Source organism: Gouania willdenowi, chromosome 9 (assembly GCF_900634775.1).
Source record: "Gouania willdenowi chromosome 9, fGouWil2.1, whole genome shotgun sequence".
Classification (NCBI taxonomy): domain Eukaryota; kingdom Metazoa; phylum Chordata; class Actinopteri; order Blenniiformes; family Gobiesocidae; genus Gouania; species Gouania willdenowi.
In genome coordinates, this window is record NC_041052.1 from 31,235,043 (window position 1) to 31,260,032 (window position 24,990).

General features: G+C 38.2%; 1 protein-coding gene across 1 annotated transcript in view; it reads right to left on the reverse strand.

The window, feature by feature from the left end:
* The window catches only part of LOC114470080 (uncharacterized), a 37,435-nt gene extending 15,254 nt beyond the window's left edge, over window positions 1-22,181 (reverse strand). Inside the window, exons 1-2 of the mRNA XM_028458095.1 lie at window positions 21,943-22,181; window positions 4,709-4,911 (exon numbers count right to left, since the gene is read on the reverse strand). Coding sequence (XP_028313896.1) covers window positions 4,709-4,911; window positions 21,943-22,181 — 442 coding nt within the window. The remainder of the gene's footprint in view (window positions 1-4,708; window positions 4,912-21,942) is intronic.
* Between the last annotated feature and the right edge of the window lie 2,809 nt (window positions 22,182-24,990).

A 24,990-nucleotide genomic window follows, 5' to 3' on the forward strand; every position in this document is an offset into this window, starting at 1 on the left:
TCAGGAAGCAATCTTTAAATTTCCTAAATCTTGTGACCAATTATTATTTAATTAAGGGAAATATTATGGAATAATTGGAGGAAAAATGAAAGATTTTGTAGGAATTAAATTTTTTCAACACTAAATATGACTACAATCATGTGACTTAGGCACCAGGAGTGTTGAGTTTCATTTACACAATGATTCACGTTTTCTCTGTAATTTTTACTTTTTCCTTCAGGCAGAATTGGATGCTCCAAAGGGCCGGATTTGGCCCACGGGCCATGAGTTTGACACAGGTGGTCTATTCTCACACACAAACATACACAAGCAAATCACACAAACACTAGCGCGAGCGCGCGCACTACAACACACGTGCACGCGCAAAAATACACTTATGCGGAGCAGACAAACATGCCCTCAAACATCTGTGCACACACACACCAGCAACACTGGTGCCCCTCAAGGGACTGTCCTCTCTCCCTTCCTCTTCACCACGGACTTCAGCTACTGCACTGAGACCTGTCATCTCCAGAAGTTCTCAGACAACTCTGCAGTGGTTGGATGTATCAGGGAGGGGGACGAGGTGGAGTACAGGGCTGCTGTGGACAGATTTGTCACATGGAGTGAGCAGAACCATCTACAGCTCAATGTGACAAAGACCAAAGAGCTGATTGTGGACCTGAGGAGAAACAAGAGGCCAGTCAGCCCTGTCTCCATCCAGGGGGTCAGTGTGGACCATGTGGAGGAGAATAAATACTTGAGAGTGGTGATTGACAATAAACTGGGCTGGGAGAAGAACAGTGACTCCCTCTACAGGAAGGGCCACAGCCGCCTCTATTTTCGGAGAAGGCTGAGGTCCTTCAACATCTGCAGAAAAATACTGAGGATGTTTTGTGAGTCTGTGGTGGTGAGTGCGATCCTCTATGCTGTTGTTTGCTGGAGGAGAAACTGAGGGTCACAGACTCAACAGACTCATCTGCAAGGCCAGTGACGTTGTGAGGATTAAAGTCTCTCTGACAGTGGTGACAGAGAGGAGGAGCCTGTTCAAAGTGAAATCCATCTTGGTCAATGAGTCCCACCCACTCCATGATGTGCTGGTCAGTCACAGAGGCACCTTCAGCACCAGGCTGATCCAACCATGGTGCTCCACAGAACGCCACAGGAAATAATTCCTGCCTGTGGCGTTGAAACTGTATAATTCATCACTGTAACCTCACAGATTGATTGTTGTAAATATCTGTATCCTATTTGTATATTAGTATTATTTTTGTAAATACATGTATTAAATTTGTGTATAATTTGTATAATTATTATTAGTAGTAGTACTAACTATATTACTTTATTTTTTACTACTGTAATGTGTGTGTATCTGATCCTTATTTTTAACAGTATTTTACTTAATTATATACTTATTTAGCGTTTATTCTTTCTTTCGTCTTTGTTAAACGTATTGTTTCATTTGTGATTTAGTTTTCATAAAGTGGCTGAAACAAAATCAATTTCCCCCTGGGATTAATAAAGGAATTTTGATTCTGATAAATAATAATAAAGCAATCAATAAACAATAAGTAATTTGTATTGCTTTAAATCAGCAAAAAATGTCATCTTAACTAACTATAATAATTGATCGTTTGATTTCTAAATGTAAAACATCTTCTAATGAAAAGACTATACTGTTAGATGTAAAATGTATTCCTGCTTTCATAATGTGTGTATGTCTTCATCTCTTGATGAGCTCATGTTTGACCCTGATGATCACAAATGTCTTAAGAATCATAACAAAAGAAGACACATGTCCAGCCATGTGCCAGGCCAAAGGAAGGACAGACAAGATAACGACTGGATAAAAATGTTGAGAAAAACTATGTTCCGGGCTGAAGTCAGCCGACTCCTGGGGTTTGTTGGTTTGAACAATGTCTGTGCACCTTCAGAAAGAGGGCCTTCTTCAGACCACAGCTGTATATTAGATGAGTACCTGTTTTTTCTATTGACTTGATATGATTTGTTGATTCATTTCTATTCATTTAAAATATGTTAATACATTGATTAATTCAGCAAAGCAAAACCTCTGACTGTGTCTTTCTGAATGCAATCTCAAGTTTGAACACAAGAGTATCTTCACTCTAACAGCACAAAATGTTCTGTGGTACGTACCTTGGTTTTTATCATTCGGTTCAGCAAGTCCACTGATAAATGAAGAAAGACCTGAAAACATAAAATATTGTGATTTTGCATAAACATCAGTAATTATTTATATATATATATATATATATATATATATATATATATATAAACATAATGCACATTCATTGTTGAAAACATATTGGTCCAGTTAGATTGATTGAATGGCCATGAAGCCCATCACTGCCAGCCAATTGATGAAGCCACCATTCAGAGAAAGTAAATAAAGAGTTAACAGCAGAGCCCTGTAAAGTGATGTGGCGGGGTGATTTCCAATGACACTGGAACGTTTGAGGGGTTCTAGTAGTTACAGTAAAGTCCAGTGGAGGGCAGTAATACACCTTGTGGCGTCCACTCTGCCGGAAATAAAGAAGAAGCAGTGACACGGCGGGAAGACGAGCCTAAAGAGGCAGTATAATGAAAAAATAACTTTAAAAGAATGTATATCACTGTAGAAAAACCATTATAGTCTCATTCAGAAGGCCAAAGTTGAAAAAGTTCTGTTCCTCCCTCCCTTGTTATTCCACATTTTGTAAAAAGTCAGCTAGAAACAGACGAGTTGGATTTTTCATTAGTGAGGGGTCAAATGAAAATAGTTTTAAAGATTATCATCTATCAAAATGATTGTTCTAATAATGTATGTTCTCATATGTACAATACTGCAACAATGTAGAATAAAAAACTGAATTGCTGCTAGTTATTGGACTGTTTTACTCAGTCATTTTGTATTTGACATTTATTTGTTAATTCACTTTACCATTGTGTGTTGTGTGATTCAGATGTACCAGCTTGATTAATGAAGCAGTAAAACAGTGTCTCATAATGTTAACTGACTGTGAGACTGACTGTATTCACAAAACTTGGCTAAGGCTGAATGACATATGGTTTTATGATTTTGCACTTTTTCTTTTTCTGAGACTGGTTTTGAGTTGAATGATTTAAAATAGCTCTGAGACATCTATTGTTAAAGCTGCTGTATTCTTGAAAATATCACCAAATGACACTGGGTATGAGTCATAGACATGGTTTGTGCTGTCTTAAATCATTGTAAAATTAAACAATAACGGTACAAGAAGGCATAAAGTGTGTGCTACTCCATTGTACATCTTGAAACTCGATATTAATGTATTTGTGTATCATTGTAATGAAAAGCAAAAATGCATTCATTTTCATTTAGAATATTGTAAACACTAAATTGGGAGAAGACGATTGTCCTTAGAACACCCTCACTTTTAAAATCGTTGCTCCATCTAAGACTGAGGTGGAGATAAAAAGGTTAGGAACGGTGTCTGGAACATCTTGTTTCCTGTATATGAACCTAGGTCTGAATAAACATGATAGATGTGCATTTATGTTATCAATAGGTAGTAAATTATATGCTTGACAGATCATTCTCAGAAACTTCTTCTGAACTATAAGCAATTTGTTGAGATATGTGGGACAATTCGCCATCCAGACAATGTTACAGTAATTAATAAATGAAAACAAAAAACTGTAAAATAGAGTTAAATGACCTGAGGAGTGAATTAAGGAACAAACCATCAACAACATTCATGCACAATTCATACCCATTCATACGAGGCAATGTGGGTAAAGTGCCTAGCACAACAACAATGACTGTAATAGAGTGGGATTTGAAACCCCAACCCTTCGGTTATTGAACGATCCACTTTACCACTGAGCCTCAGTCGCCTACAAATTGGGTGGATTGAACTAATTAAATGTCAGCATTATTATTTAACATTTTAGCTTGTTCATTTAGATGAAGTTTGTACATGTTACAAAACATTTTGAAGTTGCATTTTTTTTCACTTTGAGGGTTAGCTTGTTTGGCAGAAACAATTTAGATAATTTGTCATTAACATTTTTGATCATTGTCTTAAAATTCACATGAGAAGCTATACATTTGTTTCATCCGCAAACAATGCCAGGAAGAATTTAGTTCAAGACATTGTGATATAATTGATATAGATTAAAAAAAAATTAATAAGGTTCCTGGACAGAACTTTGGGTTTCTTAGATGAAAACCCATTGAGATATACATATTGTTTTCCATTGACCACATGGTAACCATAGTAAACCATTTCAGGGCAGTGCCATCTGTTCCATGTCTGTTAAATTTGGCACTTAGTATTTCATGATGACTAACTGTGTCCAAGCCTATACTTCAATGAAGGAAGACTCTCAGAGCAAATGTTCATTTTTCAACAAACCAGCGATGAGATTTAAAAAAGATGAAACAAGTATGACCTCAAACACAAAACATGTATTGGAGCTGCATCTCCTGGTCCTATCACTAGACGAAGCTGTCAGGACAAAGGCAGGTTAACCATCAAATAGAACTAATAGAAGATGAAAAGATAATTTCTCCGTTATCGGCTGATAACTTCTGGAAGGGATAGTTATGGGGCTTCCTTCCAGAATCTAAATCTACAAACGTTCAGCTTAGTAGTTTATGTCTGTAAATCAATGCTTAACGTCTTCTCTACAGCAGAACAAACAAAACAAGGAGATGGGGCAGAATGCAAGTTCTCCTCTTACTCACCAAACCAGGACTTTTTCTCTTTCTTCTGTTGCTGAGGAGCTGCCTTTGATGTCAAAGTGCTGCTCTGAGGTTCTCCGTGGTTTTCCTCCAGAATTTCATTAAAGATCTTCATCAGTTTAGAGAGCTCAAAGTTCTGCTGACACAGAACTCGGTTCTGACACTTTTGGATCATTTTGGATATGCGCTGCATGTTCTGCTGGCACCTGTTAAGGAAAAGATAAATGTGTGATAGATCAACTTTCGTGTCATACATGTACAAGTTGTAGAGGGTTTAGTAAGTTTTATTCTTCATTTACCGTATTTTTCGGACTATAAGGCGCACTTAAAATCCTTTAATTTTCTCAGAAATCGACAGTGCGCCTTATAATCAGGTGCGCCTTATGTATGAAATTAATATGTCAACATGTTTTAGTACAACTTTGGTAAACTATGAAGCTGCACCTCTTGATGGATTTTTGGCACTTTAGGGCTACCGTAGTCAAGCGCCTCGTGGAGTGATATGTACATACCTGTACTGTGCTTTAACATACTGAACTCAAAATTTGAGTGTAATGTTCTATATTTTATGTGTTAAACCTGAACAATGTTGAGTTATTGTTAATGAGTTCAATAAAGTTTGACTTATCTAACTATTTTGTTTCACTTATAATAATATAAAACCGGTGCGCCTTATGTATGAAAATAGACCCATTCGTTGATAGTGCGCGCCTTATAGTCCGAAAAATACAGTATTTGTTTTGGGGTGCCACCTCTTTAGAAAAAGGAATAACACTGTTTATCAGTCATTAGTACATTAAACATTATCAACAGGTTAATATTCATACAAACACTACAGGGCTGAACAATTTTTGAAAATAAATTGTGATTTTTTTTTCCTCAATATTGCATATGCGATTATTTTTTCGAGAGCCTCTTGTGTATTTTTCAATGAACACAAGCAATTAATCATTCTGTTTCATAATAATCAATCTCAGATTTATTTAAACTTTAAAGAAATATGAAATGTAAATTTTAAAGCACAGATTACTACAATAAAGCAAATAAATCCGTGGCTTTACCTCTTCAACATTAGGGATGGGTATATTACTCTTATCGATACCTTACTCTTTTTTTTTTTTTTAAATCAATGGAAAAACAAAAACAAATAATGATCAATCTGTTTATTTTTGAATATTTTTAACAATATGGCACACAAAATAAATGAAATACATAAGTAGTTCTAAAAACACTATAAATGTATTAATAAAACAGTAAAAAAATACCATATAAATAACTTTTTTATATTAACAAAACACTAAACCAACTAACTAAATACAAATATTCTAATCAAGCATATCAAACAACTTAACAGCTGCGGCTGCACTGGCTCGTGACAAGGCTAATGTTGATTTACCCCTAATTATGATCGCAAGTCACTATTCGAACTAAATGTTGCCGGCAGCCAAGGCACGGTAGCGTCCGATGTGCGGGGAAACCTACGCAGCGTAGGACCACTACGCCGTGACGACCCAGCGACCCACAAAGTAGCAGGTTTGCCTGCCAGCACTGGCCGCCACTGGAGCAGACGAAGGCAGCACAACAGACGACAGAAGAGTGGCTGCCATGGAGGACCATCGGCTAGGCTTAAGGCTAAGCCGTGGAGAACCCCACACGGCGTGCACACACACCTCATCTGCTGCTCTGTTTCTGCAGCAGAACACACTTATTGTTTTACTGTAGTGTGCAGTTTTCTGGCTGAAAACAACAAATGTGTCGATAGCGTCTACAGACACGTCTACTCATGAAGCCACGCGAAGAGGCGAGCACTGTCCACAGTAGCCCCTCCCATCAGTCAGCTCTGCATGCGGGTTCTTAAGGAGGACTTGTCAAGGTGTGTAGGTGTGGTGTGGACCAAAATGCAGAGAGAGATGGTGGCAGAATGCAAGCATAACGTTCTTGGAACGTTATTCCAAAAACAACCAAAAGGGCAGCACGAAGAAACCAGGGAACAAATGCAGCGCTTAGACGAGGCCGAAGAGCTGGACTCTGGCGGCCTCCCGAGAGGCGGCACAGGCGAGACAGACGGTGACACCTCCGACGGGCCAGACGAAGAAGGCTCTGGCGAGACTAGACAACCTCTGCCGAGACAGATGGGACAACCTCTGTCGAGACAGACGAAGAGGGCTCTGGCAAGCTGGGAGTTGGCGGCCTGGTGCGGGGAGACTCAGGGACCCTAGTCTGGAAGCGGGGAGACTCAGGGACCCTAGTCTGGAAGCGGGGAGACTCAGGGACCCTAGTCTGGAAGCGGGGAGACTCAGGGACCCTAGAAACAGGGACGCTAGCCTGGGAGCTAGGAGAAACAGGGACGCTAGGAGAAACAGGGACTCTAGCCTGGAAGCTAGGGGACTGGTGGTGCTGGGCCTTCTTCTTGGATCAACTTTTCTTTTGCAGGCTTCGTGGTCCTCCGAAGGCCAGTCACGTCCCCAAGTAGGGGTCTCTAACAGGATCCTCCTCTGGCAGAATCCTGCCCGCCCTGGCCTCATGGGAGAAGCTTTGGAAGTATAAAATCCTTTCCACAAAGTTCTTCTCAGCTGGGTCCACTGTTGGCTGGATCATTCTGTCAAGGTGAGGTGTAGACCCAAATACAGAGAGAGAAGGTGGCAGAATGAAAGCATAGCATTCTTGGAACCAGTCCATGTTTATTCCAAAAACAACCAAAAGGGCAGCATGAAGAAACCAGGGAACAAATGCAGCAGGACATGAGGAGGGTAGACAATGACATTGAAACCGCAACACGCTGCATCCAAGCACTCAGCTAAATAGTGGAGGAGGCCTGATTGGGAATGGGCCACACCTGTGTGGAAACAAGAACGAGCTAATCAGTCACCAACCAAGCACACAGACCTCACTGGGGGGTGGAGCCACAATCAGGAATACCTGACACACAGACAAGAGTTAAACACAAGAGGCCAGACTCAAACTAAATAAACAAAGACAGAATAACTGAAACAGGACCACAAGGGCTAAATAACAAAACTAAACAGAACGTGACAGGACTGACAGGCAGTACGGCAGTATCAATGCTTGTCTGAGGCTTGAGGATTAATGCAACCTTAAAAGTACCAGTAACAGGGCCGATAAGGATGTAGCTTGTCAGTCCAAAAAAAAAAAAAAAATCGCAGCCTTTGCGACTAGAAAATTGCATTTTATGATATCGCGAGAATATCGCAAATGCAATTAATCGTTCAGCGTTAGCGTTATGCTTGCTAAACTAAGGCTAATACTAGAGTACATAAAATATGGAAAGAAAGCTTAGTAAAAGAAAGAAAGATAGAGAAGTCAAATCAACAGAGCAGGATGGGATATAGAGGCCTGTGTGTGCATGTGTGTGTTAGCTTCTATCGTTTGATCAGTACGACAATGAGATGTGTGTATGCGTTTTAAGCATGAAAAGTTTTGTGAGTGTTTTTACTTTTTTGATACTTTTTTTTATGCAGCATATAAACACTGACAAAGATGAAAAGACAAACAAAGCAAAACAAAACATCACAAAAAGAACATGCTGGAAGGCCATGTTTGTATAGATTGTTCCTGCGATAATGTCAGTGTGATAGTCCTTATCCTGTCGTTGATGTGTGTACAGTTCATTTCTCTCACTTTTTCGGCATTGTTCCTCTTGAGTCCTTATCTTATGGGTCAACTGCTCCATTACATATATTTTATTCACAATTTTCAGTCATCTTGTGTTGGTGGATCAGGTTTGTACCATTTTTTGTAATTGCTTTTTTACAATACAAACAAAATGTTCAACAAATATCTGTCTTCTTTTAAAACAACATTCCCTGTCATTCTGTCAAAGTAAAGTAATACACATGAGTCAGATATCTCATAATCCAGAATTCTGACAATAACCAGGTGAACATCCTCCAAAAATTGTATAATTTTAGGGCAAAGCCAAAAAAATACATTTATGATCTACATTTGTTGCCCCACACTTTCTGGATTTTTGTGTAATAAAAAATACAAGGTAATCTCCAAGCACGTGATGATGTGGTTGACTGTTGTGTTCTCCAAATATGTAACCAATCATCTTCAGAAATATTCACTCCCAGCTCTTTTTCACATTTCAACCTTACATATGAAGTTGTATTCCCTCTTGTATATTCCAATTATGGTCCTGATTATTCCATTATTATTGAAATTTACATTAAGTTTTATTTCTTTGTCAAAATAGTCCCTTATTTGTAAATATCTGTAGTGATCCTGATTGTTTAATTTATGTTTTTGTTTAATTTCCTGAAAACTGAAACTGAAAAATTCCCATTTTTAATTAGGGTACACATTGCTGTTATTCCACATGAAATCCATTGTTTAAATGTCTGGTCAAAAGAACCGGGGATGAAACGCCTTTCATAGGCTAACCATTGAATTAGTCTAAGCTCTTTCTCCAGTCCATGTTTTTGTACTAACTTAAACCACATTTTAATGTCAATTGGGTGACAGTGTCCACATGTTTAACCATACTTAGTGCTTCTTCTCTGTCTCCAATAAGACTTTGAATTTCTCTTCCTTGTAGAAATTCCTCTAAATTTTTCCATTTTGCTACATATCACACCAACAAATTACAGGTCTAATTTGTGCTGTATGAAAATATTTCTTTCCGGATCTGTTTTGTTTTCAATTTGATTCTTGGTCTGTGACCATTCCATATATACCTTGAAATGATTTTATCCCATATTCTAAATTGTTTCTCAGGTATCTAGTAGTAGTAGTAGTAGAGGAAACGAAGGAGAATATACATTTTTATGGTCTCTATTCATGAGCCAATGTCTAATGGAAGGACAGTCCACCTATCCATATCAATCATATATTATATCTTTGATATAATTGGCTTTGTATATTTCGTCGATTCTTTGTTTTGGTGATGCCAAGATATTCCATTTTTGTTGCATTCTAATCCAAAATATATTTTAATTGTATGTGTTTAGAGGAGTGATAATTGAATGATAAAATTTGCGTTTTAGTCAGATTCAGCTTATATCCTGAGCAGAAACCAAACGTTTTCCAACATTTCAAGTTGGTTGATTAATATGAGAATACATGTGTCTGGTTCCTCTAAATAACAGATCACGTCGTCAGCAAAAAGACTAATGGTGTGTAATTCTCTCCCAACCTTTATCAGGGGATGGGAATTGATAAGAATTTAGTGATTACGATTCCATTATCAATTCTGCTTATCGATTCGATTCCTTCCCAATTCTCTTATCGATTCTCATTGGGTGAAGGAATGAAATAATAGAAAAGGATTTGTTTGCTTTAACTCTTTATTATCTTATCAATAATAATATAAGCAATATATTAAACTTTGGCTACAAACATTTGAGAATATTTACAGTGCTCCATCTGAACTTGAACAACTTAATCCAAAACTAATTCACACATAAAACAAATAATTTTTTTGTAAAAAAAAGAACATATTAACCAAAAGTACAGCTGCACTTATTGTTATGTATTTAAACGGTAAAGCTGTTGTTTAATCTTTGTTCACATTTCTATAAATGGACCTTCGGAGACGCCGTCCCCTGGTTGTCATATGTGACATCATCAGCCATGTGTGTGAATGTGTGAAAGAGCAAACTAAATAAAAAAAGAAAGGAAGACGAAACTAAAGACAACGATCAGTACCAGTTCGTTTTCCCTTGTCTGATTACTTGTTATGAGGACACAACAAACTGGTGACAAGGTGTGTGTTATTGCAGAAGTTTGTTGTTTTTGGAAGAAAAGTCAGTGCACGAAGCAACTTCAACGCGAGTGTACAGAACCCGGAAGTGAGTAGCGTAGCAACAGTGACGCTACAAACACAGCACGGAGGACAGCACAGCTGTGGGTGGAGGAGGTGGATTATCCGCAGTGGAAAGCGAACAACTACTGTATATGGTGAAAGGAGCTTCACTTGGTGCTAGCATAAACACAATATACATGACCTGGATGAGTTTATCGTTATGTATTTGCAACAAAAGAGGAACCGATTCCTAGGGATTGGATTACTGGGACCTGGTTCTCAGAAAGAACCGGTTTTTGATTCCCATCCCTACCTTTTTGCCTTTAAGGTCTTTATTCTGCAGGATTGCTTGGGTGAAGGGCTCTATGAAAACTGCAAACAAGGTTGGTGATCAGCAACAACCCTGCCTGGTAGACCGTTCTAAGGTTATGCTCTCAGTCAGGCTGCCGTTTATTATTATCCTTTCAGTTGGTCTTTGGTAAAGTGTTTTAATACATTTAATGACTTTGTTGTTGAGTCCAAATTGTTTAAGAGTCAAGTATAGAACATTCCAATTAACACTGTTAAATGCCTTTTTTGCATCCAGGCTGCATTTATATTTTTATTTTGGATATGATCTATGATGTGTAGAGATCTCATAATAATATCATGGGTTTAACTTCCCTTAATAAAGCCTGTCTGATTTTCCTCAATTATGTCACTAATAAAATGCTCATATCTTTTTGAAATAATAGAAGTATACAGTTTATAGTCCGTGTTGAGTAGTGATATAGGTCTGTAAATGAAAACCGAGATTATCGTCCCTGTGAATGCCTGATAATTCCCGCAAAAGCCCAGGATTATTCGCAGTTATCAGCAGTTCACTGAGAAGTTCGCCTGTGCCGATAATTGTCAGAAACGTACTAGTAGGGGGGAGGGAGGGCACGCCATTTTTATTATAATAATACAAATAATATGAAACAGAAGCTAACAACAGAACACGCTACACATGGCACAGGCTCGTCTGCTAACTTACTGCTGTTCATAAAACTTAACTCTTATCGAACTCAAATATCAAAACTACAAGTCATGAAACGCTTTACTTGTTAGTAACTTTTTTCTGACGAATAAGTTGTGTTTCTGACTATTAACATACCTGAAAAGAGGAGAAATTATCACAAATGTGATTCAGGTCTGCTTCCTCCATCAGGAGCGTTAGTAGAATGAGGAAAACAGAACGTGTGGGGGTGGAGACAAAACCAATCGATCCTAGATAGTCTAACTCAGAACACTCAGTGAATCACAGATAAACATCACTCAATCTGAATTTTAACAATAAAGAATCAAGTAAATCATGTCTATTTAACACTCTTTTAACACTTTTAACTGTCTTTTAACATTGAACTGGTATTTAAGTATTTAAATTCATGAACTCAGTGTTTTAATTTAAATTTTGTGTGCAATTTACAAAACATTACATCCCCAACAACATAAATACACAAAAATTACAAAAAACAAAAAAAACAGCAAAAAAACAAAGCACTAATACGCAATAACTCCAGAAATTATACATTTTATAGGAAAAATACTGTACACAAAAAAAATACAAAAGAATGCACAAAATGTCTCAAAACATGACAACAACAAACAAACAGAATGACAAAAAACATACAAATTTACTATAAAAACTCTTTGTTTTTTCCACATGCAGCCCTTGGTCTAGTTTTCCAAAGTAAACGTACAAAATGGCAGAAAAACACACAAAACAAAAACAAGAATCCAGTAAAAAAAAAATATATATATATATATATATATATATATATATATATATATATATATATATAAAGAGGATTGCAGGAAAATACAGTAAAAGACAAGAAAAACAGAAAATACTCCAAAAGCTGTATAAAATTACTACAACTTTTTGATCATGTAAAGCACATTGAGTTGCTGTGTGTATGAAATGCACTATACAAATAAATTTGCCTTGCCTTACAAAAATGAAGCAAACGACAACAGTAAGACACAAAATGGCTCACAATAGAAGATGACAACAAAATACACAAAAAGACAAGAAAAACACAAAAAATGACTCTGCCAACACACAGTACTAACAAACAAGCAAAATAACAACAGAAATACACAAAATGTACTCCAAAAATGCAAAATTACAACACAAATGTGCAATATGACTCCAAAAAACATACATTTTACAGGAAATATATATACTATAAATTGCTATCAAAACTCCTTGTTCTTTCCTGTGTTAATGCTCACATTGGTCATTATTCTAAAATTAGACGAGAAGCCACATTTTTAATTGGAATAAACCAGCTACCTAATTCGGATTTAAGTTTAATTCGGAATAAAATGTGCATTAGGAATAAAAGCTCCCATACAAACATGTTGGCTCCCAGAGACTTGTGTGTCTTTTTAGTGGCGACAGTCCTGATTTGCATTAGTAGAGATCACAGTATGGGCATTTACATGTGAAAACCTTACCCAGTCCTAGAAGCTGTGGGGGTGACTTTCTCACCTTGTGCTGTGAGTTTACGGCAATTCCTTGCAGTTATCTGGAGCTGACTGGAACTTCCAGTTGACTCAGAGTTAACGGCAAATTGCAGTGACGAAAACTGCCGGAAATCCCACTTTTCATGCAGTGATTTTTCTTAGGGATCACTGATATTACTGCCTCCTTCCAGGATGGGGGAGTTTCATCATATTCAAGTGTATAATTAAATGATAATTCAAATAGTGGTATAAGTTGTTCTCTAAATGTTCTGTACCATTCAGTTAGGCCTAGAAATATTGTTTTGTTCCACCCCGAGGGGCACGACCTAATTTTTTTATATTTTACATCACAAATATATAGAGATTCCTCAGGAAAAACTTCTCCGGCAACAACCTTGCAGTTTTTGAGAAAAACTATGCTAAAGGTGCCCATTTTGAAAAAAGGGAAAACAGGGAATTTTACACTTTCAAACCTGTTTGTCATCCATCCATTCATCCATTTTCAAACCCACTTGCTCCTGTTTTACAGGGTCGCGGGGAACCTGTTTGTCAAATAAACCCAAAACTGCTGAATAACCATTTGAAGTACAAAATAAACCAGTTTGAAATGTGTGATATACCTGAAGTTGCTATCTAGGAACAGCAAACATGATAACATTTTCAATATTTAAGGTAAAATCTGAATAACAAATAGAATTAAGCTAAAATATAACGTATTTAAAAAACACTTTTTCAAAATAACTAATTTAATGGTGAATTATCAATTTGCATACACAAACAGTAACTGCACTACATGTACATATTCACAGGAGTGATTATTGTAAACAGTATTTAATTTAGATTTATCCATACTACATATATGTGATGGACTGGCGCCCTGTCCAGGGTGTACCCCCGCCAAGCGCCCTATGAGAGCCGGAGATTGGCACCGGCAGACCCCCGCGACCCTGTCAAACGGGAATAAGCGGGTAAGAAAATGGATGGATGGATGGATACTACATATATATGTCCCATATTACATGTATTATCATATACACATCACTAAATATCAATATCACTGTCCTCACTATCAGAATTTTTCATCAATTAATCGAGTAATTGGATAAATTATACTTTTGTGTTTGCAAACAACAATAGTGTGTTACGAAATATGACAGACCTCTTAAAATGAGCAAGCAAATGTCAGTTATTCCTCAAACTTTTATTCAAAATTATTTTTCAACACTTCAACTAAACAGTAAATAAACGCCAGGGTGAAAAAATAAAAATAAATATACAACCTATTTCCTTAGGTTTATCATAATAAAAAAGTAAAACGGGTGTAGCCACTGCTATAACCCATGTGGTAAGACGTACAGCTTCCTCCACGGTGCATGAGGGACCTGGCTGGACAAAGCTGTTCATGCTGTCCATGTGATGTTCTGTGGGGGACAAAAAAAAACTCACTCATAAGTAAATCTAGTCACAATGAACACATTTACACAGGTCAGTGCAGGACCACAAATTTGTGTCAGAATTAGGGCTGAACGATTGTGGAAAATTATCTAATTGCAATTTTTTTTTCCTCAATATTGCCATTGCAATTTAATATACCATTATTTTTTTCAAGGGCCTCTCGTCATGTATTTTTCAATGAACACAAGCAATAAATGAATCTGTTTCATAATAAACCATTTCAGATTTATTTAAACTTTAAATAAATATAAATTGTAAATTTTAAAGCACAGATTACAACAATAAAGCAAACAAATCTGTAGCTTTACCTCTTCAACATATCTAACTAACTTCACGTTTCATGAAACATGTAAACATGTGGACTGCACTTCTTAAACACTCTGAACTTAACAGGACAAGAAAAAAAAAAAAAAAATGCAGTCTTTGCGATTAGAAAATAGCATTTTATGATATCGCGATAATATTGCAAATGCAATTAATCGTTTAGCCCTAGTCAGAATGCTCTCATCTGATTTTATTTGACCTGCCTCACAAATAAGTCCTACACTAAAGATATGAAGAATACATTCTAAACCCAGTTGGCAATATATTAGCTTGCATAACATTCAATTCAACCTTGAAAAGTTTCTGTATCTATTTCTGGTGTCAAGCTGTGGAACAATCTAAGCTAGGAACTGAAGCAAAGTCAAAATATCAACCAGTTCAAGAAAATGTACAAAAACAGGTTATTTAGTGGGTTTAATTGATAATGGTCATTAATAATTATTATTTATTAATTAATGTAGCATGGTGATGAGAGGTAGAGAATGTGAATGTGTATATGTATGTGTATATATATGAGTGTATGTATATATATGCATGTGTGTGTGTGTGTGTGTGTTTATATATATATTAATTTTATTTAGACCATATGAATATGTCATTAATTTATTTTTTTCAAAGCTTCATTGATATTTAGCTTCCTCAAAATGTTCTATATTATGTTGTGCTAATAATTTGTTAAAAAGCAATATTTGCATATTCTGAATAAATAAATAAAAGTGAGTAAACATACCTGCTTTTAGGCAGAATGTGCTGGCTTGTTGATGACTTTGAAGAAGTGCTTGTTGTTGATGGAGTAACTTTCATCAACCTGTTCTTGGAACGCAGCATCTTTGGTGAAACTGCTTCAGAGCTGTCAACTGTGGTTACAAGTCTTTTCAACTGTTCTGTTTCATCTTGACACTTTAGTGCACAAGTCAAACGTTTTTTGTTTATAAAATACTGATATCAGGCCAGGTGAAACCCGTAGTTTGTTGGGATATCAGAGACCGGTTTGTCCGACATGTTGATTAGCATTATCTAGCTCCGTAGAATCAAACGTTTTGAGCCATTCTTTCGCACACTGCTTGATTTTTTCCCATCAGACTTAGATGAAGGGCTGCGGCCCTTACCCACCATCTTTTCCGACATGAAGAATGCACTTTACGGGTGTTAATCGAGCTTGATCGCTGCGAGGTGAAGCTGCGCTGCATACTCTCCTCCATGTTTACACTTTTCTCATTAACTACAGGATAATGTGTGGAGAACGTTTTGCTTGGATACCTTTATTAAATATTATGAGAAAAAAAAGAAAATGTAGTGCCCCATTTGGTGGAACAAAACTGAACGATACAGCTCACGTACAGCAGCCTAGGTTGGTAGGCCATCACTGCCGGGAGATTTACCTGTTTTTTTTTTTTTTGTCCTTGCTTGCTCTCAGAGGAGACGGATGCTATTTTTTCCCTCTCCCAAATTTTCCCTGCTTGCTGCTCTTTTGTCTTGTTTTGTCTTGTTCAAATCTAACAGGAGCCTCTATCAGCATCCCAATCCTGAATCTAATCATGGAATTGATTATCTGGTCTTTCTTCGCTTTTGGTCAAATTTCTCTATTAGAAGGACGGGCAATGGGAGAGTTCACAAGTCCTGAGGATGTGGAAGATGTCCACCACCAGATTGGAATGTATGATATCGGGTCTTATGCTGATTGGATCTGGCATTTTCCTGAATTATCGCAAAAAATTGAAATACGTTGGCAGCACTATTGGAAGCCGCAGTTAACGAAGAAAGGAGCCAAACTCTCTGAACTCTCTCAGATGGATTCCACCGTGGAACTTTAAGAGGAGGATAGTTTGTCTCACAGGATATGGCCACACTATTGGATTACTTATCGAACTGACCAGGAACAGTAGGGCTGGCAGCCATGTTATGGCTAGCCCGTCTCAAAACACCTTCTCTATTCTCATTAGGCCCCTCCCTGAATGAACAGCCTGTGGTCTGTTTTTTTCTCTCCAAACTCTCCAAGGAGGGAATGTTGATAAGACGCTCTGACCTTTCCCTCACTTTTCATGTACACCTGGTCCCGGCTCTGCCAACGAACTCTGGAGGTCATCTCTATGTGAGAGTCAGCAGCAGAGTCTGAGTAAACAGGCTTATCTCAACAAACACTTTCACTCCCCCTACATCACTACATATCCTATATTTGTCACTGTCTCTTCTGGCTCCAACCCTCCTCCCTCCCAGCGGTTGGTCAGTAGGAGGCGCACCATAAGGGCAGCGCCACACTGTGGCTGACCTGCGAACTACCCATCCTAAAGACCCATCCCCTGTGCTAACGTGCTGTTGTATTGAATTGAATGTTGTGTTTGTGGGTTTCTGTCGCAATGTTGCTGAAGAGTTTTTTTTCATGATCCCAAACTCTGCCCCTCTCTACAAGGGCCTAGTTTGGTTTTTGCCTTTTTTTTTATCTCTTCTTCCTCCCCATCGTTTGTTATCCCATTTCTCATCTGAATAAGGGGCGCCGCCCTGGCGGCGAACCACAGTTCTCCCGCTCCTGTGCTCCCATGTTATGATTGTCTTTTCATGTTTTCTTGGACGGGATGAAACTAAAATGTAATTTCGTTGCTCTGTAACATGTGCAATGACAAATAAACTCATCTCTCATCTCTCTCTCTCTCTCTGTTGTTAATGTATTTACTGCCTTTCGAATTTCTTCTTTTGTAATGGGTGACGTCAGAAGGTTTGTTCTGATTTTTACCAGTTAGGTTAATATTCATACAAACAACACTACAGAACACTATGCTCGCTGAACTAAAGCTAATACTAGAGTACGTAAAATGAGAAAAGAACGCTTTGTAAAAGAAAGAAAGACAGAGAAATCAAATCAACGGAGCAGGATGGAATATAGAAGTGTATGTGTGCATGTGTGTGTTAGCTTCTGTCGTTTGATCAGTATGAGAATGAGATTGTGTGTATGCGTTTTAGGCATGAAAAGTTTTGTGAATGTTGTTACTATTAACGCCTGATTAGAATTTAGAGTTCTCCGTCACCTTCAGTCCCAGTGGAATGGATTAGTCCATTGTTCTCGGTGGCTCGACTGAAGCTTAGAGGGTCCGGATATCTTGATGGCAACGGGGAGTTTAGCCATGCAGGGTGTTTCTCCTCGCCGTGGCTGCTCAATTCGGCAGGGAGAATCTATTAGCCAAGCAGGTTTTGCACAACCTTCATGCGCTTTTGCTGAGTTCGACACAGGGTTCTGTTTCTGACACGAGCCTGGTTTAGAGCGCCCAAATCCACTCGGCTTGTCGCTCTGAGGAGACCGGTTGGGGAAGGCTGGCAGATGCGAGAGTAACTTGAATTAAAGTATATTAAACAAACTGTAATGTTACAAAAAACAGAATAAAGAAAAATTGTGAAAGCATTGCAATGGGAACAGACTTCCAGTGTCTGAGGCCCATCCATTTTAATCAAGGCCCACCCAGGTGCTGTTCATCCAATAACCAGCTTTGAGTGAAAGCTTCAGATTCAGATTCAGATTCAGAATACTTTATTTATCCCCGAGAGGTAATTCAGTTTCAGTTACATCCCGACCAAGAAACATGAAAAGACAATGGGGGGACAGCAACGGGAGAACTGTGGAGCAGCTGCAGCAGGGCAGTGCTTTGTTTCTTAAATGGGAAATATGGAACAATGGGTAAGAAGAATAGGTAAAAAAAGACAAAACCAAACTAGGCCCTTGTAGAGAGGGCCTCAGCAAACATTGCAACAAAAACCAACAAACAACATTAAATTCAATACAACAGCACACTAGCACAGGGGGATGGGTCTTAGGATGAGTTGTTCGGAGGTCGGTCACAGGGTGGCGCTGCCCTTACAACCCTGCTGCCATCTGCATGGAAGGAGGAGGGGTTGGTGCCAGAGGAGACGGTGAAAAAAAAACGGGTTGTGTGCAAAAATACATGTGGGAGTGATCATGTGAGCGAATGCCTTTTTTCTGAGACTCTGCTGCAGTCTCTCACAGTTCTCATTGCTGATGACATGGGATGGCTATGCCGTGGCGATGACCTCGAGAGTTCAAGTGGGCCGAGACGAAGATCCCAGGTGTTAATGGTAAATTGAGGGAATGGTCAGACCATCCAATCAACATACCGTCCATGGAAGAGTGTGTAGCAAAAAAAAACAGACCTTGACAACAGGCTGTTCTCAGGGGGCCAAATGAAGAGAAGATAGTCTTCAGATGGGCTAGTCATAACATTGACTGCCAGCCCTATTGTTCCTGGTCATTTATATCCATTAATCCAATAATGTGGCTATTTACCTTGACACAAACTCTCCACTCCTCCTTAAAGTTCACCATGGTGGATTCCATCTGAGAGTTCTGAGAGTTTTGTCCTTTACGTCGATGACTAGCAGCTTTCCAATAATGCTGCCAACGTAATCCAAATTTTGCAATAAATCAGTAGAATGCCAGTTCCAATCAGCAGAAGACCTGTTATCATAATTCCAATCTGGTGGACGTCTTCCACATCCTCAGGACATACGGGCTCTCCCATTACATGAGTATGTGATTTCGAACACAGCCACTGTCCTCATGCTACACTCAATGCAACTCAGAACTCTTCAGGGGTTGGGGTGGTAGCAAGGTGCGCTGGGTCCTCATCTCATTGGGGCTTTCTTGGGTCTGTATGTGGGGGCACTGGCTGCCTCTCAGCCTGGGGTCTGTGGACCATCTGGTCATGGGGGGTTGGTCTGGGTCTCCTTGGCTCTTGTTGTTGCTGCCCGGGGTGGCACCTGGGTTCACAGAAGTGGCTGTTGCATTGGCATGCCTTGGGCTGTGGGAAAAGCTGCCCGTTCCCTTCCCCCATACCAAGTGGTACGCATTGGTGCAGTGATATGTGTTCAGGCACTTCTGTGTAACCTGCCGTTCTAGTAAAAAGGAATATATATTATACTATATTGTCATATATGTAAAGCTATATACACACAATGTGTTTTCTGCATTTAACCCCTCCCTGAGGAGCAGTGGGCAGCCACGGTGTAGCTGGAGCAGACACATTTTTAGTACCTGTTATATCACCTCGTATCGCTGATCTGACGCATTTGTGACACAATGCGATGCAGCAGTTGGACAAAACAAATGATTATCACATTCACATTAAATGAACTATTCCTGTAGTTAGAAGAGCAGAGGAGGAGAAGAAAGTGACTTAGCAGCTTAACATTCCGGTGAGAGTTTGAATGACTGCTGCTACTGCTGAGATAAACGCAGACCCTGAAGCGTGGAGACAAACTCACAATAACAATAGCTGCTTAAATAGCCACGTGTTTTACTGTAATGTGCAGTTTTTTGGCTGAAAACAATAACAACTGTGTGGATAGCAAAATAAATTTGCTTTGGTGATCACTGATCCCCCTCGTAAAAGAGCGAAGCATACAGGCAAGTCAGGGTCTATAAACACGCCCACTCATGAATATGCATAAGTAGGCCCCTAAACAGCCCGATTTTAGAACTGCTCAGGAAGTCACTTTTCAGAGGGTTAAAACTCTGTAAAATAGGCAAATTTGGGAAAATAATCCTCAAATACTATGTTGTTGGGGTTCTTAGAACAAATGGAGATGGGTGAAAAATGAATAAATGAGTTCAACAGCAGGTAAATTCTGTTTGGAAGAGACGAAACGTATCATTAGCCTCTCTGGTAACTAGATGGTGATAGTGTGTTTGTGCACTGCTCACAAATGTTTGAGGGTGTGTTTGTGTGCTTTGCGTGTGCGTGTGTATGTTTGTGTGTGAGAATAGACCATCCTAAGTCAATCTACTGCAGTATTTTCTATATCAAGCGCCTACAGCAGGTGTGTTCTAAATCAACCTCTAACAGCTAAATAAACGCTAAACAGTTATCTTATTATCTTGTTATATTATCCTATTTAGTTTTGCACATATTAGTCTTTAACTACTATTTATATATTTTCTAGTTGATTGTTATTATTTAATGTTTACATTGTTAGAGCGAGCACAGTTTACCAAGTCAAATTCCTCATGTGTATAACCTTTAACCTTTAATAAAGTGTTTCTTACCCTTCCTTAGGGAGGGCTGCTGATGGTCACAAGTATGCAATAAAATAAATGTGTTTATATATACAAATTCCTCGTGTGCATAACACACATTACATGGCCATTAAAGTTGATTCTGATCTCCAAACCTCACACACTTTATTTAGTAAGCAGCTAATACTTTACATGCTCTAAACCTGCAATGCCAACAAAATTTAGTTGTCATACTTTTCATCAACAAAAACATACATTTCAATCTGTGAAACTAAATGAGGAGAGTAAGCATAAAGAGTGCAGTTCCTAAAAGCACATTATTGGCCTTTACAGCACTTTTATTTTCTTGTTTGTTAACACACTGTTGGGTATTTTAAGATGAGGCACTATTCATGTTTATATTAGACAATTTTATTTAATATCATTTAATCTTGCACTAAAGTCTAAAGTGAATTTTCTTTTAAATTATTGCTTGATTGATCAAGCTACATCACAGAATTTCTCTTTATCTTTTTAATTTATTGTAGAAGTATCGGATCGGAACTTGGTATCGACCAATTCTCAAAATCAAAGGACTCGGACTCTGTGGCAAAAAACCTGATCAGGACATCCCTAGTAAGCACCCACCAGCAAAATCATAAACCGGCACCCTTGGGTGAAATTGTATAGATTCCCATGACACACCTGATGATCTGCACAGTGGATGAAAATACCCTGACCCAGACAACTGACCAATGAACTAAAGCTAAAATCAAAACTTTGAGTGTATGTGGAAGTACCATATACTGAAGAAACAGTGTTTCAATAATATAACACAAATACTGGAGTAAATGAAACACTGATATATGGTATCAAATCACTCCATTTTATAATAAAAAGAAAGTTTTTTTTAAATGTGCAGAAGTCTTTGTGTGAAATACAGGGCATAATTTTGCCAATAATGACAGATATGGATTTTTTGATTTTTTCAAACTGATCCAGAATCAGGATAATTATCCAGATCCTCTCCAAAATTTAACGAAATCCTCTTTGGTCTAATGGCTATCTTTGGTTAGAATTCGGTCAAAATGTGTTGAACACTTTTTACAGGATCCTGGTAATAAACAAACTAATAAATAAGTAAATAAACGCTGTGGAAATATTACCTCCTTGATTCCTTGGTGGAAGTAATAAATAGAAACTAACCTTTCAAAACTCTGCTGTGGTGGAGACAACATCAGAATCACAGAGCGATGGAAGGATTCCTCATTGAACATGTCCAGGATGTTGCTGATCATCTTCTTCTGCTGCTTGCTGAAGTGTTCAGGCTGCAGGGCCAGCAGGAAGATGTGAGGGCGGGGATTACAACGCCTCAAGCAGCTCTCTATCATATTCTTCTCTAAGGTTTTGGAGAACATTAAGTCTGGTGGGGCCACCACAACCATCTCCGTCTTCTTCATCAAATCTATGGGACCTCGTAGACTCATGCAGTGGTTAAGTTCATACTGCTCGCTGTATCCCAGCACCAGGCTGAGAACTTTGTTTCTCTCTGAGTCATTGTTACAGAGCAGGAGAACCCTCAGCTCTGACTCCTCCGAGCCTGCGATACAACAACAGATACAAAACAATGAGAAACCATTAAAACAAAAGCAAAAAAAGCAAAAACAATAAAGTGATAAAATACTATAAAAAAGGCAATAACATACAATAATAAAGGAAAACTTCCTTAAGTTTCCTGGAAAGAAGCCATAGAAATGAGGGCGTTTGGAAGGAATATAAAACTCTTTCTCCTGGTCAGTTCTAGACAGACTGTCTGAAGCCGACCAGATTAAAGCTCTAATCAAACCAAAAAAAGAAAACATGGCCCGAGCCCAGAAGTACACGAACTGAACCCGTCTGATCTGAATGAAGCCGATGTCTCTTTAAGCTCAAACCTGTTTCAACCTGACACATCCAAGTGCACACGTGCAATGATCCGATGTGAGATGCTTTAATATCAGCTTTATTTACTAGTCCCTCGTTCTACATCTAACTATAAACATGACAAGCAGCTTCATGTGACGCCACATGTGTCTTTCTCGCACTAAAATCGAAACGCATCACATGACCATTTATATACCGTGCAGTAGGGGTTGAACAGGCTAATCGACTAGCTGACTTTAGAGTTGTCTCGCGACTTTGTCTACGTGACGTCAACTAGTCGCAGTACCTGACTTTTGCTCAAGATGGCGGTGCAACACAGCAAACATGGGTGCTAGTACCCCTGCACTACAAGGCAGCACAACATCAAGTGTTTCTCGCTCCTTCCTGGTTTTTGCTCAAACTGCAGCTGGTAGGCAGATACTATGGCTAAAATACATGCTAACATTAGCTGTAGTGGTCACGTGTCTGTGTATTAAGCAGATCTGGAAGACATCAGCAGTGCAGGACAGAGGCTCCGTTAACGGGGAAAGACCACTGTTGTGCCAAAATCTGTGACCCGAAAAAATCTGTGACCGGAGGAGGCGGCCATTTGGCGGATATTTACTCCCCCTTAAACACGTTTGTAATTCTTCTCCAGTCTGCATCTTAAACAGCATCATGTTTAAGAAGGAGCACATGTATTTTAATTTTTTAATTTTTAGATACAGTGTTTTTTGTAATTCACACTTTGTGAGGTACAGTTTCTTGTGATAGAAGCATATATAGTAGCTTCTCCATCGCTTCAAACCTGGTATCAGCCTTAACAAACACAGAAGTCAAAACTGATTAAAATATACAGTATATGCAATTTATATATGACCATATTAAACCAACTGATGAGCATTCCTTTCCAGGATATGTCCTTATTAAAACGTGTGGGATGGATTAATGCAATTTGGGAAAACCAGAATATTTTTGGAAAAACAATTGATACAAAGTTAAACTACGATTACTCAGCGATGCAGCAGAAATACAATTTCCAGAAAACCAATAACATGTTTTAGAAATTAAAATTCCATAATATTTTTGTGAGTGAAATAGATTTCTTAAATTATGTTTGTTTTCCAAAATTATCATATTTTGGGGATAATGACCAGTATAATTATAAACATTTCATTGAACTGGTTTCTGATGCAGCACTTGATTACTGTTATGATAATGATGATCTATAATAACGTATTTTGAAGGAAAAATGCCCCCCAAAAATGCTAGGAAACTTATGTTCTTTTATTTGTGGGTTCTGCGTAACCCAGTTTGGTACCTATTATTTTTCTTATGTGGCTCAAATAAATAGCCCAGTTTGGAAAAGATGTGTTGGCTGCTGCTTGAGGCTGGTAAAGGATGACGTGTTCATGTGCCGTTCAGTGGCTCCTAAGCTGAGCGTAACATAGAGAAAACTAATAAACAACATATTATTATAAGACATAGAGGCAAGCTACAATGACCTCATGTAAAAAATTTTCAATATTCACGAGTGGTGCAATAACCCAGAGTTGGGTTTCAAATTAATAATGAAGAAGTTGCATAAAGAAAAATTGTTTTATATCCCAAAAAAGGAGTAAACTTTATACTATGAATTAAAACAGATCAGATTTTTTTTCGTACATTCCCACATGCAGTTATGGGCCAATGAAAATAGTAAAACAAAGTATTTTTTTCAGATTTCAAGAGACTGTCACCTATGAACCAATGCATACAGTATATGTAACTAAGCATTAGTGATGAGGCATATACTAAGTTGTTTACTGAAGGCCCAAACATGTTCCAGCCCAAAACCCACAATAACAATTTTGGGGGGCTGTCATGTCCACCAGACAGGATGTATAGCAGATTGTTTAGTATATTCTGAGAGAGGAGGTGGAGTTGTATTACTATACCAAGTTTCAGTTTCCTACGTGGTGTAGTTCCTGAGATATAGGAAGCTGAAAATAGAAGAAAAACAAGGACCTATAGTAGGAAGTTGTAAAATGGCCAGCGGGAAAAAAAGGTAAAAAAGTGTTAAAAAGTTCTCCCATTTTAAGGTTTCCTGGGGGAATAATATTTCAAATTAAGACATAAAAAGCCACATGTTCAGAATTTCCGACTTAATAACAGCCACATGTTAGCGACTTAATATCAGCTTAGTCATGGTTTTAGTAAATATTTGCAAATCTAATTTTGGTAACCTCAGAGATGAATTTTTTCCTTGGAAATGTTTTGAATTATTATTTTTCAAATACACATCACACACAATAAATATCAACTAACTATCTTATACTTAAACTTTCTCAAATATAAATGTTTAAATAAAAT